Source organism: Spea bombifrons, chromosome 3, assembly GCF_027358695.1.
Source record: "Spea bombifrons isolate aSpeBom1 chromosome 3, aSpeBom1.2.pri, whole genome shotgun sequence".
Taxonomy (NCBI): Eukaryota; Metazoa; Chordata; class Amphibia; order Anura; family Pelobatidae; genus Spea; species Spea bombifrons.
In genome coordinates this window covers 15,308,578-15,327,622 of record NC_071089.1, presented here as the reverse complement: position 1 = coordinate 15,327,622, position 19,045 = coordinate 15,308,578, and the positions used below count along the sequence as shown (strand labels likewise).

General features: G+C 39.2%; 1 protein-coding gene across 2 annotated transcripts in view; it reads right to left on the bottom strand.

Moving 5' to 3' along the window:
* The window catches only part of ACYP2 (acylphosphatase 2), a 34,411-nt gene extending 19,221 nt beyond the window's left edge, over positions 1-15,190 (bottom strand). Inside the window, exons 1-3 of one of the 2 annotated variants that reach the window (XM_053460215.1) lie at positions 15,077-15,190; positions 14,362-14,378; positions 13,588-13,697 (exon numbers count right to left, since the gene is read on the bottom strand). In XM_053460215.1, the coding sequence (XP_053316190.1) occupies positions 13,588-13,697; positions 14,362-14,378; positions 15,077-15,146 (197 nt within the window). In that variant the 5' untranslated portion in view covers positions 15,147-15,190. Of the gene's footprint in view, positions 1-13,587; positions 13,698-14,361; positions 14,379-14,572; positions 14,608-15,076 lie in introns of those variants that run through there. The other variant, XM_053460216.1, reaches the window with a different exon arrangement.
* Positions 15,191-19,045: the final 3,855 nt, after the last annotated feature.

The following is a 19,045-nucleotide window of genomic DNA, read 5'->3' as shown; positions in this document are numbered from 1 at the left end:
AGACTGCTGAGATTGGTGACACAATAGGATGGTTGGTTGCATGTATCCCCTGCTTCATTGCTCACTGTGACCCCAGATAGACATTTTAAGAACTGGACATTTGTGGACAACTAACGGCACTTCAGGATGTAAGCATGAAGTCTCATTTACCAGTTACTGGTATCTGTTAAGGAGCTAAGTGCAAGATAAGTAAGCAGCTGTAGTTGGAGGGATGAATGCTACATTAAGGTGGAGACTCCTTGAAAATTTAGGGAATCACTTTTTTAATTTTTGTGTTATTTATTTATTTTCTATATTGGTAGAACCAGAGATGTCACCTCAGTAACATATGTTATCAAGTCAGTAGGTTCAATGTGGTTCTTCCCAGTTTAGCATGATTATGACATTGTTTTCCAATCTCTCTCCTGACAGACAGTGTATGTTTGTTATGTTGTTTGTTGATTCTTTTCAGATGCCTGCAAGGAATTCATATATAACGTCTTTTCACTCTGCTGCTTGATGAGAGCTATAAGGGGTATTTTTTAGCAGCGTTCAGGAATGGGTATTTAGTGCAGCAACAGGATGCATTGCATTTTCTTCTGCTCATCTTCTGTAATCGGAACTAAGTGCACAGGGCCTCACTGCACAATGCAAATATTACAATAGAAAGTGTATTAACACAAGATAAACCTTAACCTTTCCAGCTCTCCTTGTCATCAAAAGCAGTTTAGCAAAAGCAAAACATGGGAACTGAGGCAAGGCAAGGAAACTGAAGCAAGGGAAGGGAACCAGAGATGAGCAGCTCCGCAGCCTGAATGGGGCCTGACTTAGAGCGGCCCTTACAGGTTATTTGAGTTACTGTTGCCTTTCTGTCATCTCAAACCAGTCTGTCCATTCTCCTCTGACATCAACAAGACATTTTCATCACACAACTACCACTCACTCGCTATTTTCTCTTTTTCGGACCATTCTCTGTAAACCCTAGAGATTCTTGTGCGTGAAAATCCCAGTAGATCAGCAGTTTCTCAAAGCAGTTTTTAACAATCATGCCATGTTCAAAGTCACTTAAATCCCCTTTCTTCCCCATTCTGATGCTCGGTTTGAACTTCAGCAAGTTATCTTGACCACGTCTAGATACCTAAACACATTGACAGAATAATGTGATAAATGTATCTAGTCGCTATAAACAGAATGACACACTAATGACCTGCTGAGCTTGGACTCAAAAATATTTTGCCTTATTATTATTTTTGCTGATCATTATTTACAGCATTAGAGGAATGTTAACAAGCCCAAAATGGTCCTTCTATTCTGTTTCCAGTTCTAATTAGAGAACAGGTCATCCACACACTTTATAGAAAGCAGTGCATCCGTAACACCACTGTGCACAACAGGTCATCTGGAAAATAGCTCCAAAATAGCAAAGTAAAAAGGAAAAGGCTTGTCCACTTCAAAATTAAAACTGCCTAAAAACTATTTGTTACATACTTTTCTTAGCACCCTAGAAAACTGTATGTTGCAGCCGAACATACGGGGTTGGTTTTGCACCCGTCCCATGGTTCAAAGACAGCAGGGCACTAAGGAGATACAGGCACAAAGGAACTTGTCTCCATTTTCTTTTGGTGGCCAGAGTGCCGCAAAGTAATCACTGCATATATACAAGTCTGCTCAGTGTGTGCGGCCAAGGTTCCCAGAGCACACCCTGCAGCACTCTTCATTTTCTTGTTTGTCATCAAATTAATCTTGTGGCGTAATGCTGATCCTTCAGAGCCTTTAGCATTCCTCAGGTTTTCCATGTCTCTCTGAATCCGTTGGTCTGCAAATTCTATTCCTTATTTCTGATAGCTATGCCTATTTAAGGCTCTCTAGCCAGCACACCATTGCCTGAGATGGTCATACCTATGCTAGTTGTAATGAGTTCCTGTTCAGAGTATTCCTGTATCGAATTATTCTCATTTGACCTCAAGTACTCTGTTCTCTGCCTTCTCTACTCTGGCTCTGTTATACAACTATCCTGACCTCCGGGTTTCCCGACTATGGCGTTTTTCTAGCTATCCTGCTTGTGCTCTCTAGTAGCGTGTACCCAGTTCTTGGAGGATCCTCACAAGTCCTAAGGCTGCTTAATGCCAAATCCTCAACTGTTGGAAGGTGAAGAATTCTTCCTAGATCAATATGCTCTCACTTTTGGGACACAGTGGCCCACCTTAAACAATTGTCTCCTCTGGTATGCTGAGAAACCTATATCATATGTTATGAGACTGATCATCTAGGCAGTCATATCTCACTGAACATTCAGAGTAAACTTGATCTCTTTCCCAAGTTTCTTTAATATCTTTAAAGTGTTCTGGCACTGAGTATTGAACTAAATTGTATCACCTCAGCTCCAACAAGTCAATTTAATATTTATGTTACTTCTTTCATATTTGGTTACTGTGCCAATGATCATTTTACGTTCCAAATGAATATTTATCCCTCACAGCCTCCCTTTCCTTAAATTAATACATACCAATTTGAACAGGTCATAAGACTCTCTGTGATAGCTCAGCCCATCTTCTGTCTTCATTCCTAGACTAGTTGCTAAAATCATGAAACTTACATACTTGATCTCAGAAGAGAGGACAGTCATCAGTGGAAGGCTTCTGACGATATTCTATGTTTGTCTGCATACAACTGAGAGACACAAACTGGCGATGGTTGGTTCCGCACTGAGGCTTTATTTATGTCATCTGTAATATACTTTATTTTGCCCTTCTAGCCTCCCCTGTTTCTGGATAGAAAGTACAATATCATATTTTAGTATTTAATAATGTAAACCAGATGATGTGAACACAAGGATGGTTTCTTTATAGGATCATTAATCATACAGTTGAGGCTCAAGGTTTACATACACATAGACTAAAGACATTCAAACTTAAGTTTTCACAAATTTCATTAAAACAATTGAATACAGACAGAATTCTTTCAGTTTTAATACACGATATCAGAAATCTAGTACCTTAAAAGTTTAAATAGCCCCCTTGCTGGAAGGTCCTGCTAACATGCCACAACAACGCTCCCACAGACCGGAGTTTCCTTGCAGTGACCCAGAGACTCGGAGAAGTAGTTTTTCACCTGGAGTATCTGGGTGAAACTCATTGACTGTGCCAGTTCATCCTGACACAATAACACTGGTCTAATCCTAAGAGTTCCTGATTATGGTTACCAGCCAACCTCATAGCTATTGCATTGCATTTATTGAGCATAAGCATGGAAAATACCAAATATCAACAATAAGATGAACACAAAATAAGCCATACTGGTATATGGATCACAAATCAGAGTCTTTATAATGACCAGATCAGTGATAACACCAGCTGGAAAATTAAGTCAATGCTAAAAAAAAAGTTTATATAAAAGTAACATTTGTTTAAACTCTTCAATATTCCCATAACTATTGTGAATATAATAAGAATGCCGCATAACGCTAGTCTGACTAAAAGACCGCAATGTTTATTGGACTCTTGTTATTTGCAAATAAATGCTTTATTAATATTTGTGTTCACTTTGTTTCCATCCCCTGGCAAGGAAATAGCAGCTTAACAGAGAGTTCGGTTGTTATAAGATGTAGTGCAGGGACATTACATGGACGACTCCCAACTTCCTGTAAATAATGCTGTTCAGGAAGTGGATGATGCAGTCATTAAGAACACCAAGGGATACATTTATCAAGGAAACAGCCCTTGTTGTTCCATGTTGTTGCGTGTCAGGGCTGTACTGCCCATCTCATTTTGTTTTATAATTTTTTTTATACCTTTTTACACCAAAAACCCAGACCTGAAGCAAAAGACACAATGTACTAGCGTGGTTTAAAGGAACATAGTTTGCGCTAGAAATTCTTAGTGGTTCAAAATCCATTTTGATCTATGTTTACTTTCCATATGAAGTCACTGCTATGTCATCTGCGCTGCGTTCTCAGATCTTAAAGAAGAAGTCCCATGGAAAAAAAATATTTCTTTATTTGCATACATGGAAGTACGAAGTACGTTCCTTAATAGTGATTAAGATCAAGCCATTCTATTGTTTATCACAGGCAGTATGATAAAACTATGGTTTTGTTCACAATTGGTAGCAGACAATCAAAAACATATTATTGCCTCTTCTTGATACTGGCTGAAAATGGACCAGTTCTTTGCGTATTTTAATACTGGATGTTACTCTAAAACACAAAGCTTCTTAATTTTAATCAAACTCTGGGATATTAATCAGCAGATAAAGATAATTGCAAACAGGGAAAAGAAAAAATGTCGGTGCGCTAAGCTAGTCTCAGGCTCAAATAATACAAATGTGTAATATGAGGCCTACCAAACAGGTGTAAGCATGCTGCAAGAAACAGTGTATTGGCTGTACAATGTATACAAAAAACAAAAACTGTCTGCGCTTCTTACCCTAATAAAGTTGGCAACAAATATTTAAACATAATATAAATGAGAGGTTTTGGTTATATGAATTGGCCAAAGCATAATTAAGCTCACCCGCCACGTCAAGGCACACTCTCAATAGGGTGAGAACCTACTCTCACCTCCTACATAGTGGGCACACAAAGCAGTTTATACTGCTACCAAAACCTTATTAATGTGTTGGGGGAGGTGCAATTAAACCTCCTCCCCATTAACCCCTGGACAGCAAGCTGCAACCAGACTGATGAGGAGCCAACAACCTCAAATATGTGCAAACAGGGAAAAGAAAAAATGTCGGTGCGCTAAGCTAGTCTCAGGCTCAAATAATACAAATGTGTAATATGAGGCCTACCAAACAGGTGTAAGCATGCTGCAAGAAACAGTGTATTGGCTGTACAATGTATACAAAAAACAAAAACTGTCTGCGCTTCTTACCCTAATAAAGTTGGCAACAAATATTTAAACATAATATAAATGAGAGGTTTTGGTTATATGAATTGGCCAAAGCATAATTAAGCTCACCCGCCACGTCAAGGCACACTCTCAATAGGGTGAGAACCTACTCTCACCTCCTACATAGTGGGCACACAAAGCAGTTTATACTGCTACCAAAACCTTATTAATGTGTTGGGGGAGGTGCAATTAAACCTCCTCCCCATTAACCCCTGGACAGCAAGCTGCAACCAGACTGATAACACATTAATAAGGTTTTGGTAGCAGTATAAACTGCTTTGTGTGCCCACTATGTAGGAGGTGAGAGTAGGTTCTCACCCTATTGAGAGTGTGCCTTGACGTGGCGGGTGAGCTTAATTATGCTTTGGCCAATTCATATAACCAAAACCTCTCATTTATATTATGTTTAAATATTTGTTGCCAACTTTATTAGGGTAAGAAGCGCAGACAGTTTTTGTTTTTTGTTTTTTGTATACATTGTACAGCCAATACACTGTTTCTTGCAGCATGCTTACACCTGTTTGGTAGGCCTCATATTACACATTTGTATTATTTGAGCCTGAGACTAGCTTAGCGCACCGACATTTTTTCTTTTCCCTGTTTGCACATATTTGAGGTTGTTGGCTCCTCATCAGTCTGGTTGCAGCTTGCTGTCCAGGGGTTAATGGGGAGGAGGTTTAATTGCACCTCCCCCAACACATTAATAAGGTTTTGGTAGCAGTATAAACTGCTTTGTGTGCCCACTATGTAGGAGGTGAGAGTAGGTTCTCACCCTATTGAGAGTGTGCCTTGACGTGGCGGGTGAGCTTAATTATGCTTTGGCCAATTCATATAACCAAAACCTCTCATTTATATTATGTTTAAATATTTGTTGCCAACTTTATTAGGGTAAGAAGCGCAGACAGTTTTTGTTTTTTAGATAAAGATAATTACCAAACATTAACGAGGACTGAATGCTGCACCTGTTTTATATATAGCACCTCCTAGTTCCCCAATCGCCCTATTCCTCACCTAAAAAATGTATTTAATGCTTTAATATTAGTCTTAGTACTTTAATATATTATTATAAGCATCAATATATGTTCAAAGGGGACTCTAAAAAGAGAGGCCATGACATGTTAATGAGGAAGGTCAAGATTCAAAATAAGATGTCTTCTTCTATAATCAGCATAAGATGAGCTTGTGTTTTTAGGAAACATGTTCCAGCTGTGATCGTACATCAGAAGAATTTTCATAAAGGGAATTCACATTCCACAGAAAGAACATGAAAACATTGTAATTGACAAATACTAATTTTCAATAATAATGATATATACATAACTGATGCTGCCATTCTGATAAACCATGATAGACTTCTACAGAATGATGGGGCAGATGCCTGGGGTTTAAACCTCATCAGAGGGCTATAGACTCCCATTTGCCTCGTGTAGCGTGAAAATTGAGAAAACGGGTGAAAAAGAACAAGAATGGGTGAAAAAAAACAATCAGCGATGTATTTAACTCTTGTGCTTGCCTAGGCCTGACCTAGGACAGTGCCCCCAGCTGCCTCTCCTCGTTGAGGGCTGCACAAAGTGCTGGGATACAACTTCATATCCGTGTCTTAACGGCAGACAGTGCTTTCTAATGCAGTCTATAGGGGCTGAGTCAGCACAGCCTTCATATAATCAGCCCATTGACCAGCAGGTGGAGACTAATCGCCCAAGAGGGCCACCTGCACCCTGGTTTGGCAGCAGTAGGACTGCCGCCGCCCCCCTGGGGACCTGCCGCCTAAGGCCTAGTCGGCCTATGCCGGGATACGTCACTGAATGAAATTTGTTTAAAAACTGTGGTGTGTACTAAGGTAAAGAGCTTGCAGCCTTTTTTTGTGACTAACCCTACCTTCTCCACCAACAAAGTTGTGTATACACTCCTTAAGTATTAAAGACATTCCTTTGAAGTAAAACTTATTAGAGGGAAATAATAAAACAAAACAAATACTCAGAATTCAACTATGGTATAATGACTACTCTGACATCATAAATAAGATACCAAAATAATTTGGGTGATTTGTGACATTGGTCTCCCATAGAAAATATTGTAAAAATATTTATATTTTTTAGGGATAATTTTCTATATTATCTTTAACATATTTGAACTTATTCAAGAAGCACCACAATTTAGACTCCTGTCGCTTACCTACTCAGCCCAAAACAACACTCCACATGCCTAAATCTCTGCTTTTATCTCCATACGGCATTGCAGAAGTTCATGAAATGACATATGGTAAAGGTGGCCTCCTGCCAAGTCACTGAGCTCTTCAGTATGACCCATTCTACTGCCAATGTTTGTCTATGGAGATGGCTGCCTATGTGCCTAATTTTATACACGTGTTAGCAATGGGTGCGGCTGAAACACCTAAATGCAATAAATAGGAGAGGTGTCCGCATACTTTTGGTCATATAGTGTATTTTCCAAAAGTAACTTATGATCCTAGCACGTAATAACTGGTGAATAATATGATAACGTCGGCGCGACCCGCCCTTCAGAGAGTTTTGCGATGCTGACTGGATAATAACCAAACTTATCACATTTCTTATGGAAGGCACTGGTACAGCTGCAAAAACATCTGTGTTCCTGATGAGATCTACAGCTGGTTGGACCCGTGGCAAGTCAGATTGCTGCAATGAGTAAAACTTGGATAGTATGTGTTACGGCTGTATCCTTCCTGAACTGAGACAATACATAAAACACAAAGAGGGAGCTATTTGTTGTGTGTATAAAGTAACATATATTAGGTTACGACTATATTGTGTTACAAAAATATCACGAAGGAATGTTTTGTTTGGCAATAAATGTCCATCAGCTGATGGCAAATTCCCACATAGTCTGCGTTTAAGGGTCTAACTGAGTTTGTTTTATTATGTCACGCATACTGAGGTGGGTTTGTATGTAACTTTAACATCCATGTAATGACTTGGAGAAAAAAGCAGGTTTCCTTCAATTACTTTCAATCATATACTATGATATAATCAGTGACGTATCCTCCCTGACAGGGCGGCAGGTCTAGGCTGGCGGCAGTCCCCTGCTGCAAAACTGGGGGCGGATCTCCTTCATGGAGAATCAGGCCCCACAGTGTCCCGCCGCTTAATGAGCCGTTACAAGGGAGATCTTTGATCCTCAACAGGCCCATGTACACTGTGGAGGCTGTGCTGGTGCACTGTGTCTTAAAGGCAAAGCATGCCTTTTAATACAATGAAGATGCTGGTTGTGTAGGGGGTGGTTAGGGCGCTGCCCTGTGTTGGGCCTAGGTCAGAGCAGAAGCTAAATACATTGCTGGATAAAATTAATGTCTGCAAATAGGGTAGGTGAAAAACCATTGCTGCCATTGGGGTTTGCATGACCCCTGCGTTTGGAAGAATTTCAATGGTCTTACATTAAATAATATAAATGTTTTCGGGGCTGACTGTTCCTTTAAAAAGGAGTGTTAAATTGTTCAAACACAGTATCATCATTCCTGTTTCCATACTGATGTATGTTTGGGTTCAAGATTAACTGCATCATATGCCTAGTATGCACTAATGCATTTTTTTACATTTTTATAAAAATTGATATCCATTACTCATCACTGACATGTTACTATATCTGCCAATCCGCAAATGTGTGAGTAATTATATTGCATTCTGCAACCAAAATACAGATGTATACAATATATGTAAACAAAAGAATCAAAATATCTGCAGCACGTTATCTTTTAATACTTATAAGGTGTCCCGCTACTGCATTATAAGGCATGGTCTCTTGGTGATCCCAGGGGTAAATACAACAAGCCAGGACTGCCAAGTTTAGTTAAATCGCCTGTATTTTGTCTGAACAGCCCGTTCAACCTTTTTCTCCCCCTCTAACAGTGAAGGAGTTACGCATGCACATATGTTTTCTTTTGTGACTTGCCTGATGGGATTTTTTTTTTAAATATTTCTTTCAAGTTAATAAAATGTACTTTCAGTCATGTTAAACAAACAATGTTGGATGCTTCTGTTATTTTTTGAAAATCTAATTGCACTTATCTCCCAAATTATCACCCCCCCACCCATATTTCTTTGCTCCACTCCCATTTCTGAGACTTACAGTAACACACACAGTAACATACTTACATAAACACATACTAAAACACACAGTGACACACAGTAACATACTTATACACACACTAACATACACACATACTAATACACACAGTAACATACTTACACACACACTAACATACACACATACTAACACATAGTAACATACTTACACACACACTTATATACTAACATCCACAAATACTAACACACACAGTAATATACTTACTCACATATACTTACACACATTCACAGTAACATAGTTACACATGCAAACTCACACACACACACACACACAGGCCGCCTGCATCTTAGCGTAAGGAAATGACATGGGACTAATCGTGGCCTAGAGGTCTTGGCGAAGCTGGCCTTGGCCCTAGACAAGCCCCCATAATGCAAGGGCTGCTGGGGCCTCCATTATGCCAGTGTGTATAAGGTAGTGCAGTGGTAAAAATCATACATGTTGCTAGAGACAGCAAACTTCCTACAGTTATCCTTGAAATCCTTACAGAGTATGTTTTGGAGGAATTTATGGAGTTTTATATGAACCTTATGAACCAAAAACAATTAATCACAAGCAGTAGAGAAGCCATGTTTCTGACATACCGTGCAAGTGCTTCTTTCCCAAGACTCCACTCTCTCCCTCTTCTCCTTACTGCAGGAATGAAATTGGGCAGAGGAGAGGATCCATAACAACAAGTTATATGAATATATACTGTATATAAGTGCTAGCTTGTTTGGGCAGAACCTTCCTTTCCATTTGCTTATGTAAGGCCACATTGTTATGTGATGTGATACCCACTGTACACCTCTGCAGGTTATGATGATGCTATATAAATCCATAAATATACTGTAAATAATAATAAAATCTAAAGAGTTCTCCATTTAAGGTGTCACTTTTTCTACATATTGGGTAAAATGAGTGAACTTTGAAACTAAAACTCCCAATCTAGGAATATTAAGACGATATAAATTAGACGGGTCACTGAATTAAGCCGCGAATCTAAAAACAAAATGTAAGAAAGTCTTCCCATGTTGCATTTGCAAGTGATATTCTATTAACAGGAGAATACGCTTCAGACAAATGATCATTTTAGAACAAGAACTGGCACAGCACAGAATGATGACATTACTACTGTCCTTACTTACTGAAATAACTATTCCGATGTATGGCCCATGATGAGATAACATAACCAGTTTGCAGAATCCCAGACCATGTGCTTTTTCACACAAAGTGTTTCATTTTATGATTTTGTGATGTTTATAAATATCAGCAATTGGAAGGTAAAAAAGTGATACAAAATTTCAGAAATGCTTCTTCTCCATCATCCCCAGAGTACTATAAAATGATGTGTATCATTTAGCTTTATGTTGTTTCGGTGTATATCCCTTTTGAAAATTGTAAAGAGCATTTTAGCCAAAACATTTGAATGTACAATTTGAAATATCACATTGGGATGCATGCTGTCTCATGGCCTTTGTCTTAAAAATATTTATGTATGTAAGTATGTGTGTATGTATTTTTGCTTGGTGCCATCTGTAGGAGTTTTTAAAAAAAGTCTGAAAGACCCCAAAATTGAGGGAAAGATCTTGCTAGTGGCAGGAAATCCAAAGAAAGGGACCTTCCTGTATAATTGCTTCATAGATCAAAACTCCTTAATCTGGCCTTGACCAAATTACTTTAATTTTAATTGATTAGTTACCTGCAAAATGGGGTAAGGATGCCCCCTTGTGGAAAAAATCAGAAGAGAATTTATTCTCTCTCTAAAAAATGTTAAGACATCGTACTCTATATAAGTACAAGCCATGTGGAAAACACTTCAAGAAAGGTGTGAGAGGCAAACAGTGGAGAAACATTCTCCATGGAAATAAATTTAAGGCCAAACTTTTTGTACGTGAAATATTGGAATCATGGGCGGAATGTGTGCCAGATGAGAGGCACTGAAACACGTATTTTGCTCACATATTAAAAAAGAACTGTGCTTTAGCTTTACTGCTATTAAAGAGTCAAAATCACATCTGTGATATACCTTTTACATTATTTATGTATGTATATTTATCTATTTACCTACATTTATGTATCGCTTATAGAATAATAAAGGATATGTAACATATATATGCGGTCATATAGCAAGTAGTATAAAGTAGTAATAGCAGTAGTATAGTAATAAATCTGAATTTGATGGCAGAAAAGGACCCAAAGCTACATTAAGGAGCTTTGGGCCCTGAAGCAATTATAATGAAGGGCCCCTTCCCTGAACTCACTGGCGTAAGAGAAGCCCCCTGCATTATGGGGACCCCATGTCAAGGGAGGCCCCCAACTTCAGCCCAGCCCCACAAAATCCCTACCCATCCCAAGCTGTGCATACCGCTGGGCCAGGGGGGCCATGCTCCCTTTGTCCCCACATGCTGAGTCTGAGCGCTTGCATATTATGTCATATTCCAGTGCTTAGTGTGTATTTGTGTGAAACGCCCAGTTGGGTCTGAATTATGCCTAGACCCAAAAACACCCCCTTAGTAGGTAGGAAAGGGATAGGAAAAGAGAAAATATAGAGACTGAGGAGAGCAGAGAGAGTGAACTGAGAGGGGGGGGGATCATGAAGGTGGGTATAAATACACCCTAAGACCCCACCCACAAATACAGACTGAAAACAGCTGTCACATATGTAAGTATGTTACTGTGTGAAGGTATGTTACTGTATGTTAGGATGTATGTATGCTAGTACTGTTACTTTAAGTATGTTACTGTGTGTGTGTAGGGGGAGCTGGGGGGCCCCAGCATTTTATGTTACGCCACTGTCTGGGTTTCCTGCATTCTGCCTCATTCTGCTTTCTGCCTCTTGCGGACTTTTTCTCATCCGTTCTATTGTTTCCTTCCTCTCTGTTCTTTATTTTGCCCTTGTCAGTATGTGCCTATATATCAATTACATTTGGCTAATGATTTATTGTTGGGGTTTTCTGATTCATAAATCATAAAACAATTTACTGCTTTCTTAGACAAAGAGAAAAAGCCAAGTTACAGTTTTAACAGCGTTTACGGTTGTTTTAATTATTTAAAGCACATTAATAGAAGAGAGCATTCATCTGTACACGTCCTGGCACAGGAAGCACTCTATCATCATACCCTGGCAGGAAGTTCCAATGGAACAAACCACCTGGGCCAGGGGAGGATGGAGTCTGTTCTTAGTTTCCCATTAGCTTCTATGCCTCCAATCCCACTCTCAGACAGGTCTATGCCTCTCTTCCTGCAGACCTCCATATCGGTGATATCTGAATTCATACATAACCTGACAGTGCTGAGCTATGGCAGTGCCAGATCCAGGGGGTTGATAAGGTGGGTGCCGTGGGTACATGGGGTGCCGTGGGTAGACACAGGAAACTGGTAACCGGGGCACCAGAAGCGGTCACATAATGCACTGAGAGGACGGGAGGACTGTGTGGATGGTGGAAGAAAGAGAAAGTGAGAGTTTATGTGTGTTTATGTATAAGAGTATAGTGTTAGTGTGAGTCAGTGTGAGTGGGTGTTAGTGGATGGTGATGAAGAGTGTTAGCATGCATGTGTGTTACTGTTTGGTGGTAAAGTGTGTGTACTTGTGTACGGTGTTACCACGAGTGTGTTTTGCCATATGATGTTGAAGTATCTGTTTTAATGTTAGCATGAGTGTGTGTGTTAGTATTTGGTGTCGGCATATGTGCGTATGTGTGTGTCAGCATAGGTTTAATGGTGTGAGGTACAGGAGGAGAGGGAGATAGTGTGTGTATGTATGTATAAATGTATGGTGTTAGAGTGAGTGGTTATTAAGAGTTGGTATTTTAGTACCTGCATGTGTTTTAGTTACAGGGGGCTCTGAAGAAATACTGGACCCAAGTGCCTCTAACCCTAGCGAGATAAGAATTACTAGATAGTTACATATTTCTTTAGTCCTGACAGTTCTCTACAAAACAGACCCAGTAGTGAAATGGAATGTGTTTTAAACACACGTAGGGTTGAATGCCTGTGCGTTCCAGTAATGTTTTAAAGTACTACAGATGGGACGGAAGGAACTTGGATTTCTATTAAACAAAGAAGACCTAAAATCTGTTACGCCCTATTGTTGTCCTTCTCCAAACACTCAGGAAATTAGAAAAAGGATTCTGTAGCTGCACGTTCCTAATAGTTTGCATATGGAACACATTTTGCCTAGAATGTGAAATGTTACATTTTCTCCCTTTACTTAATAACAACAATAAATGAAAACAGATGTTTGTTTTAGCTATATTTTATTGTGACTGCATTTTAAATATACTGTACACATTATACAGGGCCAATCAAGCTAATTTTGCAGCAGAAAACCCAACTTTAGTGAATAAACCACTTTGTGGTTGCCAGAAACAGGCAATTCAACAGAAGGATCATATCATCAAATCTACGCAGGGTGTGAAATGAGTGTGTATGGGAGCTGCTGAAGCCACTAGTAAGCCCCTTTTATCTTCAGCGGTGCGTGGCAGGAGGCAGTGCTTTAGATATGCGTGTTGACAGCTGCCTTGTGGGAAGTCTAGCTCTGGATACATAGTGGATATGTTCATATGTGAAAACTTAGTGACAATCACGCTTAGTTTAAATGTGAAACTAGTTTACTTACATGGAATTCACTTTATCCTCGGGTCCCTGCACTTGACCAGCTACCGTCCCTTGTCTTGTATTTTTAACCCATCCAACGACCCCTAATTTTCTTGCTTCATCTTCAGTATACTAAAACAAAGAAGCCATGACACAACAGTATGTTCCCATAAAACAATTGAGAAAAACATCATTAGTGTAGATTGACAACTTTAACCATACACTCAGCAACGTATTCTGGCCTAGGGCCGCAGGCCTGGGGGGGGGGATTGTCCTCTCGGGTGAACAGGTCTCTCTGTGTGCCGCTGCTCAATGGGGATGGTTACAAGGGAGGTCTCTGATCTTCCTAACTGGCTATGTGCCTTGAAGTCACAAGCGTCAGGATATGACATCATGTCTTGGCACTCCGCAGTGAAGACAGTGGCCATGGAGGAGGTGGCAGGGGGAGCTGCTGTGGGTCTGGCATAAGGCAGCACCCACCGTATACACCATATGTTAAAATGTTGCTAATTACTCTACCTAATCACTATAGTTGAGCCCTCTACCAGCGGCATAGCACAAAATGCTCCATATATGTCCACAAAAGTGTCCCTATTTGTTCAATGACATGGATTTACAATTACCAATTTAACCCCTTAATGACAAAGCCCATACATGTACGGGCTCAAAATGCATTGTTTTCAATGGGTTTAGGGACCGCCCATTGTCCTTAAGGGGATAATTAAGTAGCTTTCATGCAAACTGGAAATAGTTGTGTATCTACATAATATCAAAAATAGTAAATTAATATTCTTACCATTCTGAAGCATACACCTGTGGAGAAAAAAAATAACAAAAGGGCAAATTAGTCCAAATGTTACAATTTAGATTATGAAGAATTTCATCCGCCGTCGATAATCTAGCCATTTTGTTGCTTCAGACCTTGGATTGTTGTTCATTGGTTCGTGCTATAAAAAACACTAAAATAAACATTTTCACATAATACAGTTTTCAACATGTACGTCTACCAGTGTCACTTATGATAAACCTATAGGTCGAACCAGATTTATTGCCACCTACAGCCATTACCATCTTCCTATAGCTGTTTGGACTAAATATGAGTATTTCAACAAAAGAGGTGTATTATTTTTATGTGCATGAGTACAGTAGACATAGACATTGTATCCGTAAAGAAAAATGTTGCGTATATGTTTTATTTTTAATTTTGTTTTGCTATATTTTGTTAAAGATAAGTTCACTGATAGTTCCCTTTTTGCCTTATCTACAAGATTAAAAAGTATACGTATTATAATATGAAGAACTGGCGCATGGAAATACAGATTCATGAATTAACCATGAGCTTGTATCAGAACAGCATTGCTAAAAGCTCAGCCTTAAGTCTTCAGACTGCAAAGGCACTTTGTATCTATGTTTAGAAATTGGCTGACTTCTCCTGGTCTGCTCAGCATGACGGTACTTAGTGCGAAATGGACTGACATTTTAAAATAGATTAAAAGAGATGTCTCACCTACCCTGCACACGGCCAAAAACTTCATAATCTACCGATTTCAGTTTATTTGCGGCTTTGGCCAGGTTAGACATTGTCACGTAACTGAAAAGAAGCACCAGACAAAGGTGCGCACGCATTGGACAGAGATTCCCAAAAGCTGGTGGCTCATCTTACACAGATCACGATGCAGAGTCACACCAACCAGGAAACAGAGGGGCCATGATCGTGACCATCTGACCAGGGGTGTTAACTGCTGCATGGTCGGGGAAATCTTAATCCATTCATAACCATCCAGCCGAATGCACATTGCTGGCTACATTAAAATAATTGCTGCCCTGCATGATGCATTTTTAAAAGGGCCCCAGGTTAAAGGAGTTATCCTGCCACCCTAGAATTACTGTTCATGCGCAACATATCTTAATTAAAGTGAACATGTGATTCCTCCTCCGTTAAAAACACTGACAAAAAATATGAAGGGGAATCAGGGATTTTGGATAAACATGAAAAAGTATAAGAATACAGTATTTATATCTATTCAAATTGAGTACTGACAATCAAAGGTTTTATTTTCAGTAATATAAACAAAGGTTTTGTATGGTTTATGAACCTGTAACAGAGAGAATTTATAAAACACCATTTTATGGTAAGCCTTCATTTTGTTGATATCCTTGTGAGAGGTTGCCATCTAGTGGCCAATCTAGAATATGCAACATAAACTAAACTGGAATTATGCGGCGTATCCCTTTCAAAAGATTCAATAGTGGTTGAAGTTGTTGCATTAAGTTTGTTTTTATAACTTTAATATAAAGTACTTTAATATCTGATATTTTAATATTGTAGAAAATGTAGCTATTTGTATTTGTAGACATAAAACCCAATCCATTAGAGCAGTTGTTTTAAAGTCTCACAGAGAAATTCTGGGCAAACAACCCATGTGTAGTGTTTTTTTTTGCAATTACCCATAATCCATTGTTGTTATGGTTGAAATTTACAATTAATTAAACATGGTTACATTGAAGATCAGAACACAATGATTATTGATTCCAACACAGACTAGACCAAAACACCACACGATCACATTTGGTCTTACTCTGGAAAGTCTAACATCTGTAAATGAGATGTCCATCTCCCTGATTACACTGTCACCATGACTGTGATATCCATGCTATAAACAGTCACTTTGGACTATGTCGTTTTGACGTACTTTTTAGGATTGTGGGAATACTCACTTCAGCACAGGAACTGTTACTCTACACCCTACATAAATTATCCCAGATATCTGAGCGAAGACATTTTGTTATTCCAACTATGCCAGTTGTATGTCAATCATCAAATACATTTATATGGATAAACTCAACAAGAAAGACTCAACAAGGAATGAGGAAGGGGATACTATGGCTGAACAAAGACTAAGTAAAGATGCCCTGGCCCTGTGTTGTATAACAGGCTTTGTTTATTAAAGGGTTAATGTAATCTCGCACTGTAATTTTGCTATAGCTTAATCGTATAGTTGTGAAAAAGGGGTGCTCTTATGTACTCAGCAGTCTACAATGGAGCAAGGTCATCCAAGATTCCACCATTGTATTAATATCAAGACGTTCTTGCTGTGATTTTACATGTGAAAAAACCACAAAGCAGCTGTCAGGAACTGAGCATGCCAGGAATTAAACCATGGACCTTGGTGTTGTTGTTATTCCTCCCCTCTTATTCTACCATATCCCCAGTTCTGTCAGACTTGACCCTAAAGCCAATTACCTTTTCTCCTCCCAGCTGTGCCTAGTCAAGTGTCCAGTAAACAAAAAACACAACCTGGAATCAACAGATTATCATGCTTTTTCTCCCAGTAATCCAATATCTTTTCCTATCCACTGACCCGGCTCATCTGACTACTTCTGTCTTCTCCTTCCCACTGACCCGGCTCACGTGACTACTTCTGTCTTCTCCTACCCACTGACCCCGGCTTGTCTGACTACTTCTGTCTTCTCCTACCCACTGCTCCATCACGACTAAAGGCTTTCTTCCTAGTTGCTCCATATCTCTGGAACTTCATACCACCATATTTTCACTTAGCTTCATATAGCATATAGTTATATCCTAACTGACTTGAGACTTCTCAAAGTTAACTTAAAATTACTAATACATATAGTTTATCTAAATAATATGCATATTGTGACAGTGTCAACATTTAAAAGATTTTTGTTTTTAATTTAACAGTGAGTAAGTTTTGGACAAGCTAATGTTCTACCAATTAAGCCAATGGACCAGATGGTTTCCTCAGCTATACTGAAAGTAGTTGTGTACTTTCTCAGGATTTGGCTAATTAGTCCTCGCTTACGTTCATAATATGTATGAACGTTTAATCATTTTATTAATAGACTTAATTACTATTATAACAAGGGGAAAGGTAATTTTGATAGAATGATCTTTCATTGCCGCAATTCATGTAAACAATTTAAAGCATCTTAGATCTGGCCCATGATAACACTATAATGTTATGTTCACAGGTGTGTTTCTGAAATTCAGGTAGAAGAATGCAATTCAGGAGGTAACATTGGTCAGGTGTCTGCAAGGAAAGTAGATACTGAACTCCAAAATGTTAACTATGAGCAACGTAGATGTATCACATCACCTATCCTGTTCCATGTGAAACAGCAGAAGACAACGGAGGCTGTTACAACAATTTACAGGAGCAAAGAAAATATATCAGATGCTAATTCTGTAGCTGAGAGGTGTTATATTACATTTATTTATAGAGCGCCAGCAGGTTTTGCTCTGATGCAAGGTGAAAAAGAACAATAACAATAAAAATGACACAACACAATTTGACCGTTAGATTAAAGTACGTTAAATACTGGTTCAGAAAGAGAAGAGGCTGCTACTCTTGCAAGGCCATTAGAAATAATTCTGCCTGATGCTCAGAATATGTTGATGTTAGGTGAGGTAATGGAGCAGGGACTTCCACCGCTGAAATGCCATTCACTTCTGCAGCAATTGCAAAACTGTTTACCTAACTTTGCAATTAGGCATGTTCATTGAGGCTGTTTGTTTCTGACAACCATGGGATTGCGGGTATACTCACAAATACCTCCAAGTCCAGACTCCCTACCAGTGACCAGAGGCAAGCTTAGATTGCCAAGCCCGTGGGGCACTTAAAAGGGAAACCTAAAATGCATCGTCCGTGATGAATTATTTTAATTAGGAGTGGGTAGCATTAGGTTTTTGTGACAGATATCCCCTTATGTGTTCTGAATGTGTCAATGGGTCTGTTAACCCTTTCTTTTTGATACATATCTGCAGTTCATTTTTTAAAAGCTTCCTTGGTTACAAAGCCATCTGGCCTTTATAGCCTTTAAAGGGTTCTATTGCCTTAAAGGTTTTTTGAAACGAAATTTGGAGTTCAAAAACTGACCTCAGGAACGCATGGTCAAGTTTCCCGATTTAAAGTTATCTTCCCCCTTCCCCGGTAGTCGGTAAACCCCATTACGTAGGATAATTTACCAAATAGAACAGTAAAATTCAAGAATTGGAAAATGTAACAAATCTGCTTTAAGCCTATGGGGGCACAAAGGGGAAAACCCCACATTGATAACGATTCCCTCCACCCTTTAGTAAGTCTTCTTATACCCCCCAACATTTCAAACAAAAAAGGGGCACTTGTTTTAGGATATGTAGTCACAGGTGGGACATTTGTGATCAAGCATGAATTTCAGAATGGAATTAACAAATGTAGAGAAGATATTCATTTCCATCCAAGGACCACTTACTTTAACTATGGGAAAGGGAAATAGACAGTTCGTTCTACTGCACTATACAAAGCACTTATAGCTGCTTGCTATAACAATCTTACATCATGTAAATGTAGTTAAAAAATTGATACACTGGAAGTCTTCTGACAACCCACCTGAATTCGTAGGTTGGAGGTCATCCAGGAAACGTAGGCCCCTACATCCAGGGGCCAAGGCTACCAGATGGGTCTACGTTAGCACCACCG